The sequence below is a fragment of the Triplophysa dalaica genome, chromosome 8 (genome assembly GCF_015846415.1).
Source record: "Triplophysa dalaica isolate WHDGS20190420 chromosome 8, ASM1584641v1, whole genome shotgun sequence".
NCBI classification, from domain to species: Eukaryota; Metazoa; Chordata; class Actinopteri; order Cypriniformes; family Nemacheilidae; genus Triplophysa; species Triplophysa dalaica.
Genome location: NC_079549.1, coordinates 283,579 through 303,968, shown reverse-complemented (window position 1 = coordinate 303,968; position 20,390 = coordinate 283,579). Strand labels below are relative to the sequence as shown.

The 20,390-nt window shown below is 40.3% G+C and overlaps 1 protein-coding gene across 2 annotated transcripts; it reads left to right on the top strand.

Annotated features, from left to right (window-relative positions):
• The first annotated feature begins 1,221 nt into the window (after nt 1–1,221).
• plbd2 (phospholipase B domain containing 2) lies at nt 1,222–19,780 on the top strand. Of its 2 annotated transcripts, none has more exons than XR_008907324.1 (12): nt 1,222–1,419; nt 7,170–7,263; nt 7,341–7,499; nt 9,223–9,323; nt 9,410–9,624; nt 11,769–11,863; nt 11,938–12,098; nt 12,178–12,273; nt 12,900–12,971; nt 13,283–13,435; nt 18,545–18,753; nt 19,242–19,379. XR_008907324.1 is itself a non-coding variant. In XM_056755208.1 (12 exons), the coding sequence occupies exons 1-12, from the start codon at nt 1,250–1,252 to the stop codon at nt 19,658–19,660; spliced, it is 1,650 nt and encodes a 549-aa protein (XP_056611186.1). In that variant the 5' UTR covers nt 1,222–1,249; the 3' UTR covers nt 19,661–19,780. The 2 variants fall into 2 exon arrangements, 1 of the variants encoding a protein (XP_056611186.1); XM_056755208.1 differs by lacking the exon at nt 18,545–18,753 and adding an exon at nt 19,490–19,780 and having other exon boundaries at nt 19,242–19,404.
• The last annotated feature ends 610 nt before the right edge of the window (nt 19,781–20,390 follow it).

Below are 20,390 nucleotides of genomic sequence, written 5' to 3'. Positions count from 1 at the left end.
GACAAACACAATGTGACTGATTTAATAAAACATTGTTTTTTCATTGAAAAACAACATCTTTTAAACCCTGCACAAAAACAATAGAAAATCTCATGGGTTTGATGGTTATAATGGGAATTGTATTGGCTTTAATGCAAACCATAATGGTGTCTACTGGTATGTGATGGGTTCTGTTAGTGGGATGTTATCTGGCAGATTAACCTATTGGAATAATGCCCAAAACACACTACAAAAAGGAATTTTGTAATGTTTTAGTGGGAAAGGCTAATGGTTAATATGGTATTTAAGTGGAAACCAATAGAATGTCTGCGATGGTTTCAGTTGGTTGTGACATATTGATCAGTCTCAAGCTGGATGTTCGTCGTGCCATGACAATCCCAACAACTTTTAGCACATCCACAAGTGTCTATTGTAAAGATGCACTCTTATACACATACAGTACATACTGTCCAGTTTTGGTTCTTTGCCACCGTTGGCTTATAGTCACTGGAAGACATGACTTTATACTGTATAAACTATTTATGTTTAACACCTTCACTTTAACAAATATATTCTTTCTTTGGTTTTGGTATTATTGCAAATTGTTCATGTAAATAGTTATTTTAGGTTTCCAGTCCTGATAACAACATTGTAAAATGTTTTATAGGCCTACTTAAATTAAATAATATACTTCAATTGAATAATTGACGGTCATGGCAATCCAAGACAGCATTTAATTCAATAGAGTTTATTTCCGTTTCATCAGTTAAAATTGCATAGAGAAATAATACCATGTCTCTTAATATCATATATTGTCTTTAATTTTGTTCCGTCATGTCCACTATATTATTCTTTATTAGTTTTAATTATGATGTAGCCAATCTAAAGCTGCTTTGCAACAATGAAAATTGTAAAAAGCGCTGAAATGTAATGCACAGGGGTCAACAATAGAGAAAAGGGTCCTGATATGAACCCAACTGAGAGTGATGAACACAGATGAGCAGCTACATGTGACGAAGGTCATTTGATTTATATTGTCTACACTTATATTTCATAAAACTGTCAGTTTCATACGTAATGTGGGTTATATATTTTTTTATTAATTTATTCATGTTATTTTTGATCCTCATATTTTGTTTTAGTATTCTCAGATGTAGCGTTTTTGTTCACTTTCAGACAGTGTAAAGTAAGACTCTTATTTAGACTTTTATTTTGGCATGTAACACGTGAGCGGTGGCTGGCTGCATTCACGGTGGAATCACGTGATCAAATGGCGCTTCATCTGTTGTTTTTGTGTTTGTTCTGTGTTTTAAATGCCTCGTTTGCTCAGATCTTCTCTGCGCTGTATGATGAGAAAACATCCAATCTGCTTCTAAAGGAGGGATTTTACCCAAACTCTGTCGCAGTCGCCAATTTCACAGACGACATTCACAAAACCGGGTAAATATTGAAGTCATAAATCAGATGTGTTCGACTTCGTATGTTTGGTGTGGGGCTGCGCACACGTCACACACACTGTTTGGCTTATGACATTAAAGTCACGCGAGAGCGATTCGAAAGCATAAATAAGCATTTGGCTCTCGCGACACTTTAACATCAATTCATCTGTGTGCGCAGCGGAACAGTGTCTGTGTTTGAGCCGCAGTGTGTTCGTTCTGACGCGGTTTGACAAATGAACAAAAGTGATAGAATTAATAAAAGCGAGCAGCGTATGAATATATTTAGCGTTTATTTAATCTCTTGTCAAGAGCTCAGAGTTTACCGGTCAAGATGAATCCACCAAATTCCACCAAAACGGCTGAGAATAACACTAAATATTATTTACAATATGTGCCATGAAATGTAGTGTTTTCAAACAATGTACAGCTGAACTAGTTCTCTCCCGCTCCCGCTCTCTCTCTCTCTCTCTCTCTCTCTCTTTCACTCTCTCTCTCTCTCTCTGTCTCTCTCTCGCTCTCTCTATCTCACTCTCTCTTTCTCAAGATTCAAAGGAGCTTTATTGGCATGATAAAAGAAAATTTACATTGCCAAAGCACAAGATTAAATATAAACATGCAGAAATACAGATTAAGATAAAAAATAAGATAGAATAAAATTAAAAGTCTATAAGTAAAAATCTATATATATATATACATCTCAATATAAACAGAAAAAGAGTTTTAATTAAAGTTCTCAATAAGGGTGACAGTGTCAGTTTGTGTGTGTTGTTCTGTCAGTGTTGTGTTGTGTTGTGCTGCTTGTTCTTTGGTCGTGGCAGGACTTGACATATCTTGCAGCAGGTTTGAGCTTCTTGACTTTTCTCCCAGTATGTATGAGATCTTGTCCTTTTGTTGAAACTGGTCAAAGTCTTTGTGTAAGTTTGTAAACTGGGGGAAGAATGTTTCTCTGATGTGTGTGTAGTTGGGACAGGAGAGGAGAAAGTGCAGCTCTGTTTCCACTTGATTGTGTGTGCAGTGTGGACACAGTCGCTCTTCTCTCGGTGTCCATGTGTGTCTGTGTCTGCCCGTCTCTACAGTGAGCTGGTGATCACTGAGTCTGTACATGCTCAACACTTTTCTTAGTTTAGGGTCTGATACGCTTGTGAGCTATTCTGACACTTTATATTCTCTCTTTAGTGACAGATAGCATTCCAGTTTACTTTGCTGAGCTGTTGCTTCTGTCCAGTGTTTGACATATTTCTCTTTTTGTCTTTTCATCATTTGGTTTAGTCTGGCTGGGGTTTGGGGTTGACTTGGGCATGTTTGGGGTTGTAGAGTTAGTTGTGAGATCAGTTGGATGAAGGGGTTTCTCTCTGGGCTCAGCTCTTGATGACTTAAGGCTTTGTGATGGAGTGTGTCTGTGTCGCTGTTCTTAAGGTGTGTGTAGAATTTTAAAGCTCTTTTTTGTATTTTAATGATTAGAGGATACAGTCCTAATTCTGCTCTGCAGGCATTGTTTGGAGTTTTTCTCTGTACCCGTAGAATGTTTTTACACATTTCTGTTTGCAGAATCTCTATTGGGTGTTTGTCCCATCTGGTGAACTCTTGGTTGGCGAGAGGACCCCAAACCTCACTTCCATACAGCGCGATTGGTTCTATAATTGATTGTATTATTTTCAACCAGATTACGGTTGGGATGTCAATTTTGATATTCTTTTTGATGGCGTAAAAGGCTCTTCGTGCCTTGTCTCTCAGGTCATTCACAGCCTTGTTTAAGTTTCCGGTGTTACTAATGTTTATACCAAGATATGTGTAGTTCTTGGTGTGTTCTAGGGGCACGTTGTTTAGTTTGAAACGGTGATGTTGATTTTGGCTACTGGGCTTTTTTTGGAAGATCATGACTCGAGTCTTCTTAAGGTTAACCGATAGGGCCCATGTTTGGCAGAAAGTGTGCAGGGTGTCCAGATGTTGCTGTAGACCTTCTTTTGTGGGTGACAGCAGCACCAGATCGTCTGCAAACAGGAGACATTTCACTTCGGTGTCTTGTAAGGTCGGGCCGGGTGCTGGTGACTGTTCTAGAGCTCCAGCTAATTCATTCATGTAAATGTTAAATAGTGTAGGACTTAGACTACAGCCCTGTCTCACTCCACGACTCTGAGAGAGAAAGTCTGTGTGCTTGTTGCCAATTTTAACTGCAAATGTGTTATTGGTGTACATTGATTTGATGATGTCGTAGGTTTTTCCTCCGATGCCGCATTGAATCAACTGAAGAAAAAGTCCCTCATGCCAGATTGAGACAAAAGCTTTTTTGAAGTCAACAAAGCATGAGTAGAGCTTTCTTTTATTTTGGTTTGTTTCTTTGTCAATTAAGGTACGAAGAGTGTATATATGATCGGATGTGCGGTATTTGCTGTTTACACATATTCGGCGGTAATTATTAGGGTCGAATTTGTCTCCACTTTTATGGATTGGAGTTATGAGGCCTTGGTTCCAGATTGTGGGAAATATACCTGTACTAAAGATGATATTAAACAGTTTGTTTCCTTAGTGTGTCCTTATATTGTTTAACTTTTTCATGGTAGAGTCTCTCTCTCTCTCTGTCTCTCTCTCTGTCTCTCTCTCTCTCTCTCTCTCTCTCTCTCTCTCTCTCTGTCTCTCTCTGTCTCTCTCTCTCTCTCTCTCTCTGTCTCTCTCTCTCTCTGTCGCTCTCTCTCTCTGTCTCTCTCTCTTTCTCTCTCTCTCTCTGTCTCTCTCTCTCTCTCTCTCTCTCTCTCTCTCTCTCTCTCTCTCTCTCTCTCTCTCTCTGTCTCTCTCTCTGTCTGTCTCTCTCTCTGTCTCTCTCTCTCTGTCTCTCTCTCTGTCTCTCTCTCTCTCTCTCTCTCTCTCTCTCTCTCTCTCTCTCTCTCTGTTGCTCTCTCTCTCAGTCTCTCTCTCACTCTGTCTTTCTCTTTCTCTTTCTCTTTCTCTCTCAAGATTCAAGATTCAAGATTCAAAGGAGCTTTATTGGCATGATAAAAGAAAATTTACATTGCCAAAGCACAAGATTAAATATAAACATGCAGAAATACAGATTAAGATCAAAAATAAGATAGAATAAAATTAAAAGTCTATAAGTAAAAATCTATATATATACATCTCAATATAAACAGAAAAACAGTTTTAATTAAAGTTCTCAATAAGGGTGATAGTGTCAGTTTGTGTGTGTTGTTCTGTCAGTGTTGTGTTGTGTTGTGCTGCTTGTTCTTTGGTCGTGGCAGGACTTGACATATCTTGCAGCCAGGTTTGAGCTTCTTGACTTTTCTCCCAGTATGTATGAGATCTTGTCCTTTTGTTGAAACTGGTCAAAGTCTTTGTGTAAGTTTGTAAACTGGGGGAAGAATGTTTCTCTGATGTGTGTGTAGTTGGGACAGGAGAGGAGAAAGTGCAGCTCTGTTTCCACTTGATTGTGTGTGCAGTGTGGACACAGTCGCTCTTCTCTCGGTGTCCATGTGTGTCTGTGTCTGCCCGTCTCTACAGTGAGCTGGTGATCACTGAGTCTGTACATGCTCAACACTTTTCTTAGTTTAGGGTCTGATACGCTTGTGAGGTATTCTGACACTTTATATTCTCTCTTTAGTGACAGATAGCATTCCAGTTTACTTTACTGAGCTGTTGCTTCTGTCCAGTGTTGGAGATATTTCTCTTTTTGTCTTTTCATCATTTGGTTTAGTCTGGCTGGGGTTTGGGGTTGACTTGGGCATGTTTGGGGTTGTAGAGTTAGTTGTGAGATCAGTTGGATGAAGGGGTTTCTCTCTGGGCTCAGCTCTTGATGACTTAAGGCTTTGTGATGGAGTGTGTCTGTGTCGCTGTTCTTAAGGTGTGTGTAGAATTTTAAAGCTCTTTTTTGTATTTTAATGATTAGAGGATACAGTCCTAATTCTGCTCTGCAGGCGTTGTTTGGAGTTTTTCTCTGTACCCGTAGAATGTTTTTACACATTTCTGTTTGCAGAATCTCTATTGGGTGTTTGTCCCATCTGCTGAACTCTTGGTTGGCGAGAGGACCCCAAACCTCACTTCCATACAGCGCGATTGGTTCTATAATTGATTGTATTATTTTCAACCAGATTACGGTTGGGATGTCAATTTTGATATTCTTTTTTATGGCGTAAAAGGCTCTTCGTGCCTTGTCTCTCAGGTCGTTCACAGCCTTGTTTAAGTTTCCGGTGTTACTAATGTTTATACCAAGATATGTGTAGTTCTTGGTGTGTTCTAGGGGCACGTTGTTTAGTTTGAAACGCTGATGTTGATTTTGGCTACTGGGCTTTTTTTGGAATATCATGACTCGAGTCTTCTTAAGGTTAACCGATAGGGCCCATGTTTGGCAGAAAGTGTGCAGGGTGTCCAGATGTTGCTGTAGACCTTCTTTTGTGGGTGACAGCAGCACCAGATCGTCTGCAAACAGGAGACATTTCACTTCGGTGTCTTGTAAGGTCGGGCCGGGTGCTGGTGACTGTTCTAGAGCTCCAGCTAATTCATTCATGTAAATGTTAAATAGTGTAGGACTTAGACTACAGCCCTGTCTCACTCCACGACTCTGGGAGAGAAAGTCTGTGTGCTTGTTGTTTTAACTGCAAATGTGTTATTGGTGTACATTGATTTGATGATGTCGTAGGTTTTTCCTCCGATGCCGCATTGAATCAACTGAAGAAAAAGTCCCTCATGCCAGATTGAGTCAAAAGCTTTTTTGAAGTCAACAAAGCATGAGTAGAGCTTTCTTTTATTTTGGTTTGTTTCTTTGTCAATTAAGGTACGAAGAGTGTATATATGATCGGATGTGCGGTATTTGGGTTGGAAACCAATTTGGCATTTTCTCAGGATGTTTTGGTTGTTTAGATATTGGAGAAGTCTGCTGTTAAGAATGTTACAGAGGAGTTTACCTAGATTACTGTTTACACATATTCCGCGGTAATTATTAGGGTCGAATTTGTCTCCACTTTTATGGATTGGAGTTATGAGACCTTGGTTCCAGATTGTGGGAAATATACCTGTACTAAAGATGATATTAAACAGTTTGAGGATGGCGAGTGTAAGTTTTTGGTCTGCGTGTTTAATCATCTCGTTTAGGATACCGTCGATACCACTTGCTTTTTGGGATTTAAGTTTTGGTATATTTTGTTCTAATATAGTACAAAATTGTTCTAATTTCAGTGAGTCTTCAGTTAGTTATTTTTATATATAATGTTCAAAATATAATTTTGTTTTTGGTATATTTCTCTCTCTCTCTCTCTCTCTCTCTCTCTCTCTCTCTCTCTCTCTCTCTCTCTCTCTCTCTGTCTCTCTCTCTCTCTCTCTGTCTCTCTCTCTCTGTCTCTATCTCTCTGTCTCTCTCTCTGTCTCTCTCTCTCTCTCTCTCTCTCTCTGTCTCTCTCTCTGTCTCTCTCTCTCTCAGTCTGTCTCTCTCTCTCTCTCTCTCTCTGTCGCTCTCTCTCTCAGTCTCTCTCTCACTCTGTCTTTCTCTTTCTCTTTCTCTTTCTCTCTCTCTCTCTCTCTCTCTCTCTCTCTCTCTCTCTCTCTCTCTCTCTCTCTGTCTCTCTCTGTCGCTCTCTCTCTCTGTCTCTCTCTCTCTCTCTCTCTCTCTCTGTCTCTCTCTCTCTGTCGCTCTCTCTCTCTGTCGCTCTCTCTCTCTGTCGCTCTCTCTCTCTCTTTCTCTCTCTCTCTCTCTCTCTCTCTTTCTCGTGTAGTTTTGTAGCCAAGTGGTTTTGTTTTCTCTTTTTGTGTGTGTGTGTGTGTCAGGTGGTCGTATCTGGAGGTGAGCAGCAATGGCAGTTATAATGACACCTTACAGGCGTATGCTGCAGGACTCGTGGAGGCGTCTGTCACAACACCGGTAACACACACACACACACTTCACACTGAAGCACATGTGATGTGACGTGATGTCATGTGATGTGATGTGATCCGCAGCTCATCTATAAACACTGGATGAACACACTGATGGGGTACTGTGGAGCGTTCACTCATGAGCCAGACTACTGTCAGCGTCTCAAACACTACATCAACACAAACCTGCAGTGGATCACACAACAGATGGACACACACACAAACTCCTCATACTGGCATCAGGTAGATCTGCTCATATCAACTCACTTTACACACGTGTTTGTACAGCTATCTTTATGAGGACATACATTGACACAATGCAATCTCTAGCCCCTAACCATCAGAAGTGAGTACTTAAACCTGACCTTAACCTGATTATAACCTAAACCTGATTAAAACCTAAACCTTATTATAACCTAAACCTGATTATCACCTAAACCGGATTATAACCTAAACCTGATTATAACCTAAACCTGATTATAACCTAAACCTGATTATAACCTAAACCTGATTATAACCTAAACCTTATTATAACCTAAACCTGATTATATCCTAAACCTGATTATAACCTAAACCTTATTATAACCTAAACCTGATTATATCCTAAACCTGATTATAACCTAAACCTGATTATAACCTAAACCTGATTATAACCTAAACCTGATTATAACCTAAACCTGATTATAACCTAAACCTGATTATAACCTGAACCTTATTATAACCTAAACCTGATTATAACCTTAACCTGATTATAACCTAAACCTGATTATAACCTAAACCTGATTATAACCTAAACCTGATTATAACCTAAACCTGATTATAACCTAAACCTTATTATAACCTAAACCTGATTATATCCTAAACCTGATTATAACCTAAACCTGATTATAACCTAAACTTGATTATAACCTAAACCTGATTATAACCTAAACCTGATTATAACCTAAACCTGATTATAACCTGAACCTTATTATAACCTAAACCTGATTATAACCTAAACCTGATTATAACCTAAACCTTATTATAACCTAAACCTGATTATATCCTAAACCTGATTATAACCTAAACCTGATTATAACCTAAACCTGATTATAACCTAAACCTGATTATAACCTAAACCTGATTATAACCTAAACCTGATTATAACCTAAACCTGATTATAACCTAAACCTGATTATAACCTTAACCTGATTATAACCTAAACCTGATTATAACCTAAACCTGATTATAACCTTAACCTGATTATAACCTTAACCTGATTATAACCTAAACCTGATTATAACCTAAACCTGATTATAACCTAAACCTGATTATAACCTTAACCTGATTATAACCTTAACCTGATTATAACCTAAACCTGATTATAACCTTAACCTGATTATAACCTAAACCTGATTATAACCTTAACCTGATTATAACCTAAACCTGATTATAACCTAAACCTGATGATAACCTAAACCCAAGACCGGGTCTTGAGCAGCTCTCAAACAGCCCTTTAAAGGGGTCTCAGAAAGTGAGGAGTGGACAAAATGTCCTCACTTTACTCTCTTAGTCCTCACTCTGCTGGTCTAAAACTAAAAACGGGTCCTCCTAAAGATAAATGTACAAGTACACACACACACACACACACACACAGACTGAAGGTTTATACGACTCAAAAAATCTTTCTTTACACACAACTCAACACTGAAGTCTCTGTGTTGTTAATATCCTAATGGAGATGTCAAGTGTGTCTATTTGTATTGTGTTGTTTATTTTTGTTTACTTGAACAGCCTCTGGATCTTGACATTATTGTGTTTGATATGAACAACATGATAGCCTCACACATTTATTATCTGTTTTGATAGACTCTCCTGTATGAAGTGAACTGTTTCTTTACTTCTGACGTTGCAAGAACACAGTGACATGTCTCAGATGAAGGCGTCGGTATGAATGAATGTATGTCGTGTGTGTGTGTGTGTTCAGGTGCGTTTGGCTTTGCTTCAGCTCAAGGGTTTGGAGGACGGCTATAACGGGCAGGTGGATTATCCCAGCAGAAGTTTTTCCATTGATCCGTTTGGATTCCTGTGAGTAGAGAAAGACACGCTGCTGTCGGTCATCCCCTGACGTCTCTGTTTGTGTGTGTTGGAGTAAACTCTTCTGGATTGTTCAGACTCTTTCAGATGGGTGGAGATTTAGAGGATCTGGAGGCAGCATTGAATAAATCCAGCGTTGTTCGGGCAAAGGGCTCCGGCTCCTGCTCCGCTCTCATCAAACTCCTGCCAGATAACAGAGATTTACTGATGTCACACGATACCTGGAACAACTACCAGTCAATGCTGAGGATATTAAAGAAATACAACTTCACCTACCGCACCTCTCCAGACGGTACATTCAACCGTCAATCTCAAACACAAATAATCCACACAACATCATGTGTCTGCTTCACTTTCTTCTTTCATTCAAATGTGCTACATGGACGTAGTGTCTGTGAGGTCACACAAAGGGTCTTTGAAGAGCACATTTGAAGCCTAAAGTAGGTGGAGTCTTGACAGTGGTTCACTCCCGTAAATGGGCAAAGATGTGGGTGGAGTTTAGATGACTGTGGGTGGAGACAATGACGTCAATCCACCTACTGCATCACTCAAGTGACCACCCCTTAAAAGGGCAGAATATAATATTTACATTTGTTCATTTGGCAGACGCTTTCATCCAAAGCAACTTACATGTAGGCTGCAGTGGGCAGCTATCACTGCAGAGTAAACAGGGGTAAGGTGTAGGGCTGCAACTAACGATTATTTTAATAATCGATTAATCTATTAATTATTTTTTCGATTAATCGATGAATCGGATTAAAAAAAAACCCATTCATTTTCAACCCTTTATTCAAAACAGAACTAAAATCTTCCGAAAGTGCACAAACATGTTGCTCCTTGATCATCCCTGAGCTGTTATAATAATAATAAATATAATAATAAAATAAAATAATAGTGTTGACTAACACAAAAAACAAACACATGTTTGCCAAAAAAATTTTTTTTAAATAAAGTGCCACCTGAGCTGCTAGAACAATTAATAATTTATCAAAAATAAAGAACAATTCAAATCAGAAAATTTAGCAGGATTTGTTTGAATGTCAGAACTTGTTCTCTAAACTACACTGCAGACGCACACACTAGCAGATGCACAAACTCTCACAGGACAGTTTTGTCCTGTTATCAGTCCATATATAAAAAAAATCTTAAATCAAGATACATTTACTAGACACATGAAATAGCATAAGAAATGATGTCTTGTTTTCTGAAAAAACACCTCAAAATTAAGTGATTGTTTGCTTAAAACAAGCAAAATTATTTGCCAATGGGGTAGGAAAAATAATCTTAATGAGATTTAATCTCAAGCAGAAGTTTTAAGCATCACCTAATTTTCTCAGGCCATTTTTCTTGTCAAGTAATCTTGATTTAAGATTAATAAAAACGTGTCTTTAGTCTTGCAATGCAAAGTGCAAAGTAACTATACCAGCCCTGCTTTACTACTGTTACCAACGAGCTAACGCTAACTTGTCAAGCTGGATAACGAGTAAACAAAACGGAACAAAAGTGGGATTCTGTAATGACTTAACCTGCTGTTGAACTCCCTTCCTCCTAATCAAAGACTCAAACATGTTTGCGTTTCAGGTGCTGGATCATTGCCGTGTTGCTCCCGTGCCATGCTGCTTTTGCATATTTTGCAGTTAACACACTTTTTCTGTTTATTTAGTGTGAAATGCTCCCACACATTGGATGACTTGGGTCGCGCGGATTTCTCTTTCTCTGCCTTTCTCTGCCTATTTTTATTTTTGCTCCGCCCTGTTTATGAGGCGCCGAACTCTGTTAGTATCAGTGCGCGAGAGAGACCGAGTGTGTTCACTCCACTCCGCGCTCAAATAAAGTTTTTTTTAAATAATCAAACGTCTCTGTGTCGCACGACACAACGAATCGATTATGAAATTCGTTGCCAACTCTTTTAGTAATCGATTTTTATCGATTTAATCGATTCGTTGTTGCAGCCCAAGTAAGGTGTCTTGCTCAAGGGCACCTCAGCCATTTCCTGATGGCACTGAGAATGGAACCAGTGACCTTCTGATTACGAGTCGAACTCTCTAACCACTAGACCTAACTGACCCAACTAATATCATTTAAATGGATGAGTTATCAAATCAATTCGTCCGCCTCACGGTTGTAATGAAATAGTTTCTGCATAAGACTGTAAAGATGTTTAATGTATTTTCTGCATGTGAACACGAGGCTCAGTGAGATTCTAGAGACAGTCTCTGGTGGCCAGTCAGTGAAGTGCAGTTTAAATCACTTCCGTGTTGGTTTCACCAGAGAGACCGGACGATTCACTTGATCTGTGTAAACACATGACCAAACAGAATATCTTCAATCAGACCGAGAAGTGTTGGTGTAGTTGATCTGTTTGAGGTTGTTGTGACATTAGAAAGTGTTCATGTTGTATGTCATGAGGCTGATGGTTGTGTGTGTGTGTCACAGGGAAGAGGGTCATTCCTGGAAGAGTTCAAGCCTTCTCCTCGTATCCCGGCAGTATTTTCTCTGGAGATGACTTCTATATCCTCAGCAGTGGTTTGGTGAGACCCCCACCGCTCTTCGTTAGTGTCACATCATCATTGAACTCCATGACGACACGTGATGTCATGTATAGGTTACCATGGAAACGACGATTGGCAACAGTAACGATGATCGGTGGAAGTTTGTGAAGCCTCAGGATGCTGTCATGGAGTGGCTGAGAAACATCGTTGCCAATCGGCTTGCTGAGAGCGGACCAGCGTGGGCCGACATCTTCAGCATGTACAACAGCGGAACGTAAAGAAATCATCGACACGCACAACACAACACACAAACACTGATGATGGAACACAATAACACATGTTTACTTTGTAAGGTACAATAATCAGTGGATGATAGTGGACTATAAGCTCTTCACACCTGGAGAAAAACACTTGAAACAAGGACTGTTCACCGTCCTGGAGCAAATACCGTAAGCACTCAGTGTTGTGTGTGCATTTGTGTGTGCGTGCTTATGTGCGTCTGTGCATTTATATGTGCTGTGTGTGTGTGTGCCTGCGTGTGCTGTGTGGATGTGCGCTTTTGTGTGTGCATTTGTGTGTGTGTGCTCTGCGCATGTGTGTGTGCTGTGTGTATCCGTGTGTGTGTGTGGGCGCTTGTGCTCTGCGCGTGTACAGTGCGTGCGTGTGTGCTGTGTGTGTGCTGTGTGTACCCGTGTGGTGCGTGTATGTGTGTGAGTGTGCTTTGTGTATCTGTGTGGTGCGTGTGTGCTGTGTGTACCCGTGTGGTGCGTGTGTGTGTGCTCTGCGCGTGTGCAGTGCGTGCGTGGGTGTGCACGCGTTTGTGTGTGCATTTGTGCGTGTGTGTGCGTGTGTTTGTGGAGTGTGTGCGTGCCTTCTGCTCAAATACAGCAGCACATTCACATTCATTTGGCACTATAGCTGTTAACAGGAAATGCATAAACATCTGTCAAACTGAAGATCCTTCTCACAACAGCTGAACTGATGCTGTTACTACACACTTTATTTGTGTAATGAACCACAGGAGTGTGTGACTACAGGAGGTTTATTGTTTAATTGTTGTGTTTGTTTGCTTCAGTGGTATGATGGTAAACGCAGATAAAACTGAAGAACTGTTGAAGAGCGGTTACTGGGCGAGCTACAACATCCCGTGAGTGAAACATCTGTCTTGTGACGGTCACATAAAGAGATGAAACACACGTACATACGGTATCTGGAAGAGCCATGACACTGGATGTGATGTGAGATCCGGCCCTTCATCTGACACGTGTGATGACACACACTTCCCCTGATCTCTCTCTGTGTGATATATGTCAAGTGAGAATCTGAATATCAGAGGACATCGCTGCTGTATCACATGAGCTGTAAACATTATCACAGATATCTATAACAGGTGATCTGCTATGAACTGAATTTCATTGGTCATGTTTTGTTCATGTGATGTCGTGTTTGATGTTGTAGATATTTTGAGGAGGTTTTCAATGCGAGCGGAGGTCAAGAGCTGCTTCAGAAATACGGATTGTGGTTTTCCTTCAGTGAGAATCCTCGAGCGCAGATATTCCGCAGAAATCAAACTCTCATCACTGACATTGAGTCCATGGTGCAACTTATGAGGTCAGATCTCCTCCTCACGTCTCATCACTGACATCAACATGACTGTACCTTCACCTCTTACTGCAGTGACTTTGACTCTCAACATCTCTCTCTCTCTCTCTCTCTCTCTGTGTCTGTATGTCTCTCTCTCTCTCTCTGTGTCTGTATGTCTCTCTCTCTCTCTCTCTGTCTGTATGTCTCTCTCTCTCTCTCTCTCTCTCTCTCTCTCTCTCTCTCTCTCTCTGTGTGTCTGTATGTCTCTCTCTCTCTCTCTCTCTCTCTCTCTCTCTCTCTGTGTCTGTATGTCTCTCTCTCTCTCTCTCTCTCTCTCTCTGTGTGTCTGTATGTCTCTCTCTCTCTCTCTCTCTCTGTGTGTCTGTATGTCTCTCTCTCTCTCTCTCTCTCTCTCTCTCTGTGTGTCTGTATGTCTCTCTCTCTCTCTCTCTCTCTCTCTCTCTCTGTGTGTCTGTATGTCTCTCTCTCTCTCTCTCTCTCTCTCTCTCTCTCTCTGTGTGTCTGTATGTCTCTCTCTCTCTCTCTCTCTCTCTCTCTCTCTCTCTCTCTCTCTGTGTGTCTGTATGTCTCTCTCTCTCTCTCTCTCTCTCTCTCTGTGTCTGTATGTCTCTCTCTCTCTCTCTCTCTCTCTCTCTGTGTGTCTGTATGTCTCTCTCTCTCTCTCTCTCTCTCTCTCTGTGTGTCTGTATCTCTCTCTCTCAATCTCTCTCTCACTCTCACTCTCTCTCTCTCTCTCTCTCTCTCTCTCTGTGTGTGTCTGTATGTCTCTCTCTCAATCTCTCTCTCACTCTCACTCTCTCTCTCTCTCTCTCACACTCACTCACTCACTAACTCACTCACTCACTCTCTCTCTCTCTCTCTCTCTCTCTCTCTCTCTCTGTGTGTCTGTATGTCTCTCTCACTCTCACTCACTCACTCTCTCTCTCTCTCTCTCTGTGTGTGTCTGTATGTCTCTCTCTCTCTCTCTCTCTCTCTCTCTCTCTCTCTCTCTCTGTTTGTGTCTGTATGTCTCTCTCATTCTCTCTCTCTCTCTCTCTCTCTCTCTGTGTGTCTGTATGTCTCTCTCTCTCTCTCTCTCTCTCTCTCTCTCTCTCTCTCTCTCTCTCTCTCTCTCTCTGTTTGTGTCTGTATGTCTCTCTCATTCTCTCTCTCTCTCTCTCTCTCTCTCTGTGTGTCTGTATGTCTCTCTCTCTCTCTCTCTCTCTCTCTCTCTCTCTCTCTCTCTCTCTCTCTCTCTCTGTTTGTGTCTGTATGTCTCTCTCTTTCTCTCTCTCTCTCTGTGTGTCTGTATGTCTCTCTCTCTCTCACTCTCACTCAAGATTCAAGATTCAAGATTCAAAGGAGCTTTATTGGCATGATAAAAGAAAATTTACATTGCCAAAGCACAAGATTAAATATAAACATGCAGAAATACAGATTAAGATCAAAAATAAGATAGAATAAAATTAAAAGTCTATAAGTAAAAATCTATATATATATACATCTCAATATAAACAGAAAAACAGTTTTAATTAAAGTTCTCAATAAGGGTGACAGTGTCAGTTTGTGTGTGTTGTCCTGTCAGTGTTGTGTTGTGTTGTGCTGGTTGTTCTTTGGTCGTGGCAGGACTTGACATATCTTGCAGCCAGGTTTGAGCTTCTTGACTTTTCTCCCAGTATGTATGAGATCTTGTCCTTTTGTTGAAACTGGTCAAAGTCTTTGTGTAAGTTTGTAAACTGGGGGAAGAATGTTTCTCTGATGTGTGTGTAGTTGGGACAGGAGAGGAGAAAGTGCAGCTCTGTTTCCACTTGGTTGTGTGTGCAGTGTGGACACAGTCGCTCTTCTCTCGGTGTCCATGTGTGTCTGTGTCTGCCCGTCTCTACAGTGAGCTGGTGATCACTGAGTCTGTACATGCTCAACACTTTTCTTAGTTTAGGGTCTGATACGCTTGTGAGGTATTCTGACACTTTATATTCTCTCTTTAGTGACAGATAGCATTCCAGTTTACTTTGCTGAGCTGTTGCTTCTGTCCAGTGTTGGAGATATTTCTCTTTTTGTCTTTTCATCATTTGGTTTAGTCTGGCTGGGGTTTGGGGTTGACTTGGGCATGTTTGGGGTTGTAGAGTTAGTTGTGAGATCAGTTGGATGAAGGGGTTTCTCTCTGGGCTCAGCTCTTGATGACTTAAGGCTTTGTGATGGAGTGTGTCTGTGTCGCTGTTCTTGAGGTGTGTGTAGAATTTTAAAGCTCTTTTTTGTATTTTAATGATTAGAGGATACAGTCCTAATTCTGCTCTGCAGGCGTTGTTTGGAGTTTTTCTCTGTACCCGTAGAATGTTTTTACACATTTCTGTTTGCAGAATCTCTATTGGGTGTTTGTCCCATCTGCTGAACTCTTGGTTGGCGAGAGGACCCCAAACCTCACTTCCATACAGCGCGATTGGTTCTATAATTGATTGTATTATTTTCAACCAGATTACGGTTGGGATGTCAATTTTGATATTCTTTTTTATGGCGTAAAAGGCTCTTCGTGCCTTGTCTCTCAGGTCGTTCACAGCCTTGTTTAAGTTTCCGGTGTTACTAATGTTTATACCAAGATATGTGTAGTTCTTGGTGTGTTCTAGGGGCACGTTGTTTAGTTTGAAACGCTGATGTTGATTTTGGCTACTGGGCTTTTTTTGGAATATCATGACTCGAGTCTTCTTAAGGTTAACCGATAGGGCCCATGTTTGGCAGAAAGTGTGCAGGGTGTCCAGATGTTGCTGTAGACCTTCTTTTGTGGGTGACAGCAGCACCAGATCGTCTGCAAACAGGAGACATTTCACTTCGGTGTCTTGTAAGGTCGGGCCGGGTGCTGGTGACTGTTCTAGAGCTCCAGCTAATTCATTCATGTAAATGTTAAATAGTGTAGGACTTAGACTACAGCCCTGTCTCACTCCACGACTCTGGGAGAGAAAGTCTGTGTGCTTGTTGTTTTAACTGCAAATGTGTTATTGGTGTACATTGATTTGATGATGTCGTAGGTTTTTCCTCCGATGCCGCATTGAATCAACTGAAGAAAAAGTCCCTCATGCCAGATTGAGTCAAAAGCTTTTTTGAAGTCAACAAAGCATGAGTAGAGCTTTCTTTTATTTTGGTTTGTTTCTTTGTCAATTAAGGTACGAAGAGTGTATATATGATGGGATGTGCGGTATTTGGGTTGGAATCCAATTTGACATTTTCTCAGGATGTTTTGGTTGTTTAGATATTGGAGAAGTCTGCTGTTAAGAATGTTACAGAGGAGTTTACCTAGATTACTGTTTACACATATTCCGCGGTAATTATTAGGGTCGAATTTGTCTCCACTTTTATGGATTGGAGTTATGAGACCTTGGTTCCAGATTGTGGGAAATATACCTGTACTAAAGATGATATTAAACAGTTTGAGGATGGCGAGTGTAAGTTTTTGGTCTGCGTGTTTAATCATCTCGTTTAGGATACCGTCGATACCACTTGCTTTTTGGGATTTAAGTTTTGGTATATTTTGTTCTAGCTCAGCGAGTGTAATTGGATAGTCTAAAGGGTTTTGGTAATCTTTAATTGTTGACTCCAGAGTGCATAGTTTGTTGTGTAGGTTAGTTTGTTCATGGTTCTTGTTTATTTTACTAAAGAGGTTTGAGAAGTGCTTTATCCATACGTCTCCGTTCTGAATGGGAAGATCTTCATGGTGGGGTTTGTTAAGTGTGTTCCAATGTTCCCAGAAGCGATTTGTTTCTAGAGATTGTTCAATTGCTTTTATCTGGTTTTGTGTATCTTGTTTCTTTTTCTTCCTTAGTGTTTCCTTATATTGTTTAACTTTTTCATGGAAGAGTTGGCGTGTGTTTACATTGTCAGCATCTCTGTGTTTCTGATTTGATAGAATTCTTACTTCTTTTCTAAGGTTTTTACACTCCTTATCAAACCATTTCTCATTTACCGGCTTTTTGTTTGGTTTTGTGTTAGTGGGTTTTAGGTCAGATAGCGTTGCAGATATTGTAAAAATTTGGTTAATCCTGTCTACTGCTAAATTTACACCTTCATAATTGTGTGGAAATGGGGTATCGAGGAATTTATTCAGTAGGATTTGAATTTTTGGTTCACGAGTTATGCTTTTGTATGTATCTTCGCAATTTTGTTTCCACCTGAAAGTTTGTTTTAGGGTATGGAGGTGAGTTTGTTTTGATGCCTCTGTGTTAGGTTTGGATCTATTGAGGTAGAGAGTGATTTTACTGTGATCTGACAATGGTGATGGTGGGCTGACTGTGAACGCTCTGAGGGAGTTAGGATTCAGATCCGTGATGAAATAGTCTACCGTACTGTTACCCAGCTTAGAACTATAGGTGTACCTACCGTATGAATCTCCTCGTAGTCGTCCATTGACCATGTACAGACCCAGTGTGCGACAAAGATGGAGAAGTCTTAATCCATTTTTGTTTGTTGTTTTATCGTAGTTCAGTCTTTGTGTATGTGTAGGTATGGAAAGGACATCTCCTCCTGGAATGTGTTTGTCTCCCTTGGAGTGAACTGAGTCTGACTCTTCGCCTGTCCTGGCATTTAGGTCACCGCAGATCAGAACATTGCCCTGTGACTGAAAGTAGTGGATCTCCTCTTCCAGGATCGTGAAACTGTCCTCATTGAAGTAGGGTGACTCTGCTGGAGGGATGTAGGTTGCACACAGGAAGATATTCTTATCTGTTGAAGTGATGGTCTTGTTGATTTCTATCCATGTGTAAAACTGGCCAGTTTTAATCATTTTTGTTGAGTTAGCGTATTCAGATTTATACCATATCAGCATTCCGCCTGAGTCTCTTCCCTGGGTGACACCAGGCAGTTTGACGGATGGAATGATGAATTCTCTGTAGTTTGTAGGGCGACCAGTGGGTCCGTCTCCTCTACTCCATGTCTCCTGTAGGATGAGGATGTCTGAGTTTTTTGTTTCAGAGCTGAAGTCTATGTTTTTGCTTTTCAGTCCAAAAGCAGATGACCTCAGGCCTTGAATATTCCAACATGATATTGTAAATGATTTGTTATCCATAAGTTATTAATTTGTTTAGTGCGGATTTTGTCTTAGTACAGTAGGTGTGAGCAGATTAGGTTCAGCATCTGATGGATGTCTTTTAGCTCGGCTGTTGGAGCTTGTGCAGATGTCGGTGTGGAGTTTCTGCTCACTGTCTGGGCATAGCTTAGGCTGCTGGAGTTCTGTGCGGTCCGGCGTGGGATCAGGTGCCTGTGTTTCAGTGGAGCACTTCACCCTACAGTAAACTTCTTCATATGGGACATCCGGACCGCTGGGACTTCAACACCGTTCACGTCAAATGGTCAACATAGAGGTTTATTACATCATTCATTCTTGAGATATATAACACTCCAAGATCTTCACTAAAGGGAACACATGTGTAAATATTCCTCCGTTTGAAATGAAAATAAAGATGATTGTTTAATAATTAGGATCGGTTTCCCTCCATTCTTTATTCTTTGGTGTACAGGAATATTAAAATCACATATACAGTATGGCTCAATGATGTATACATAATACAAATAAATAATATCTATTGTAGTTATTCAAACATTTAGACTGTGTTGTACTCATAAATGCAGGTTAAAAAGTTGAATTAAGTGACTTACATTTTTTTCTCTCTCTCTCTCTCTGTGTGTCTGTATGTCTCTCTCTCTCTCTCTCTCTCTCTCTCTCTCTCTGTGTGTCTGTATGTCTCTCTCTCTCTGTGTGTCTGTATGTCTCTCTCTCTCTCTCTCTCTGTGTGTCTGTATGTCTCTCTCTCTCTCTCTCTCTCTCTCTGTGTGTGTCTGTCTGTGGCAGGTATAATAACTATAAGGAGGACCCTCTGTCCATCTGTGATGACTGTGTTCCAGTTCAGAACGGTGAGAACGCTATCTCCGCTCGCTCTGATCTCAATCCTGCCAATGGCACGTATCCGTTTGGAGCTCTGAGGCAGCGGGCACACGGTGGAACTGACATGAAGGTGAAGTACAAACTCAAGCAGATGTTGTTGATGAGGCTGTACATGCACATGATGTGTTAGATGTGTTTGTATGTTGTTTGTGTAGTTGACGGGTTATGAGATGATGAAACACTTTGAGATGTTGGCCGTGAGCGGTCCGGCGTGGGATCAGGTGCCTGTGTTTCAGTGGAGCACTTCACCCTACAGTAAACTTCTTCATATGGGACATCCGGACCGCTGGGACTTCAACACCGTTCACGTCAAATGGTCAACATAGAGGTTTATTACATCATTCATTCTTGAGATATATAACACTCCAAGATCTTCACTAAAGGGAACACATGTGTAAATATTCCTCCGTTTGAAATGAAAATAAAGATGATTGTTTAATAATTAGGATCGGTTTCCCTCCATTCTTTATTCTTTGGTGTACAGGAATATTAAAATCACATATACAGTATGGCTCAATGATGTATACATAATACAAATAAATAATATCTATTGTAGTTATTCAAACATTTAGACTGTGTTGTACTCATAAATGCAGGTTAAAAAGTTGAATTAAGTGACTTACATTTTTTCATCTATGAATCATGTCATGTGGTGCGACTGTGATCTATCTTAAAATTATTCATTTACTTGCCATGCTAACAAATCTTAAGGATTTCAAGAAACAAAGTATTTGCATTTCTTTGTGTTTTGGCAACTAATCATCTCATATTTTTTTTCTTCTTAAATTTAAAGTTTTTTTCCTGAAAATCTCTTATAAATACGATTCAATTTAGCATCCTTTTATCAGAGATTCATATTTCAGACCCAATTTTTTATTTAATACAATAACTGATTTAATTGGTCGTACCAAATGATTTGGTCATTATAATATGGGATGAATTCGGACTCAAAATGATTAACAAATGCACGCACAGTCATCCGTGAACGTGACACACGTTACATTTGTATTTTACGATTCACAAACAAATGCCTTATGATTTGATTCTGTGAAATTT

Excerpts from the sequence above, each read along its gene's own strand:
- plbd2 (XM_056755208.1), top strand. The coding sequence starts at position 1,250 with ATGGCGCTTCATCTGTTGTTTTTGTGTTTGTTCTGTGTTTTAAATGCC. Across the intron at positions 9,324-9,409 it reads ATTGATCCGTTTGGATTCCT|ACTCTTTCAGATGGGTGGAG; the intron begins GTGAGTAGAGAA and ends TGGATTGTTCAG. Across the intron at positions 12,972-13,282 it reads TGGGCGAGCTACAACATCCC|ATATTTTGAGGAGGTTTTCA; the intron begins GTGAGTGAAACA and ends TTGATGTTGTAG.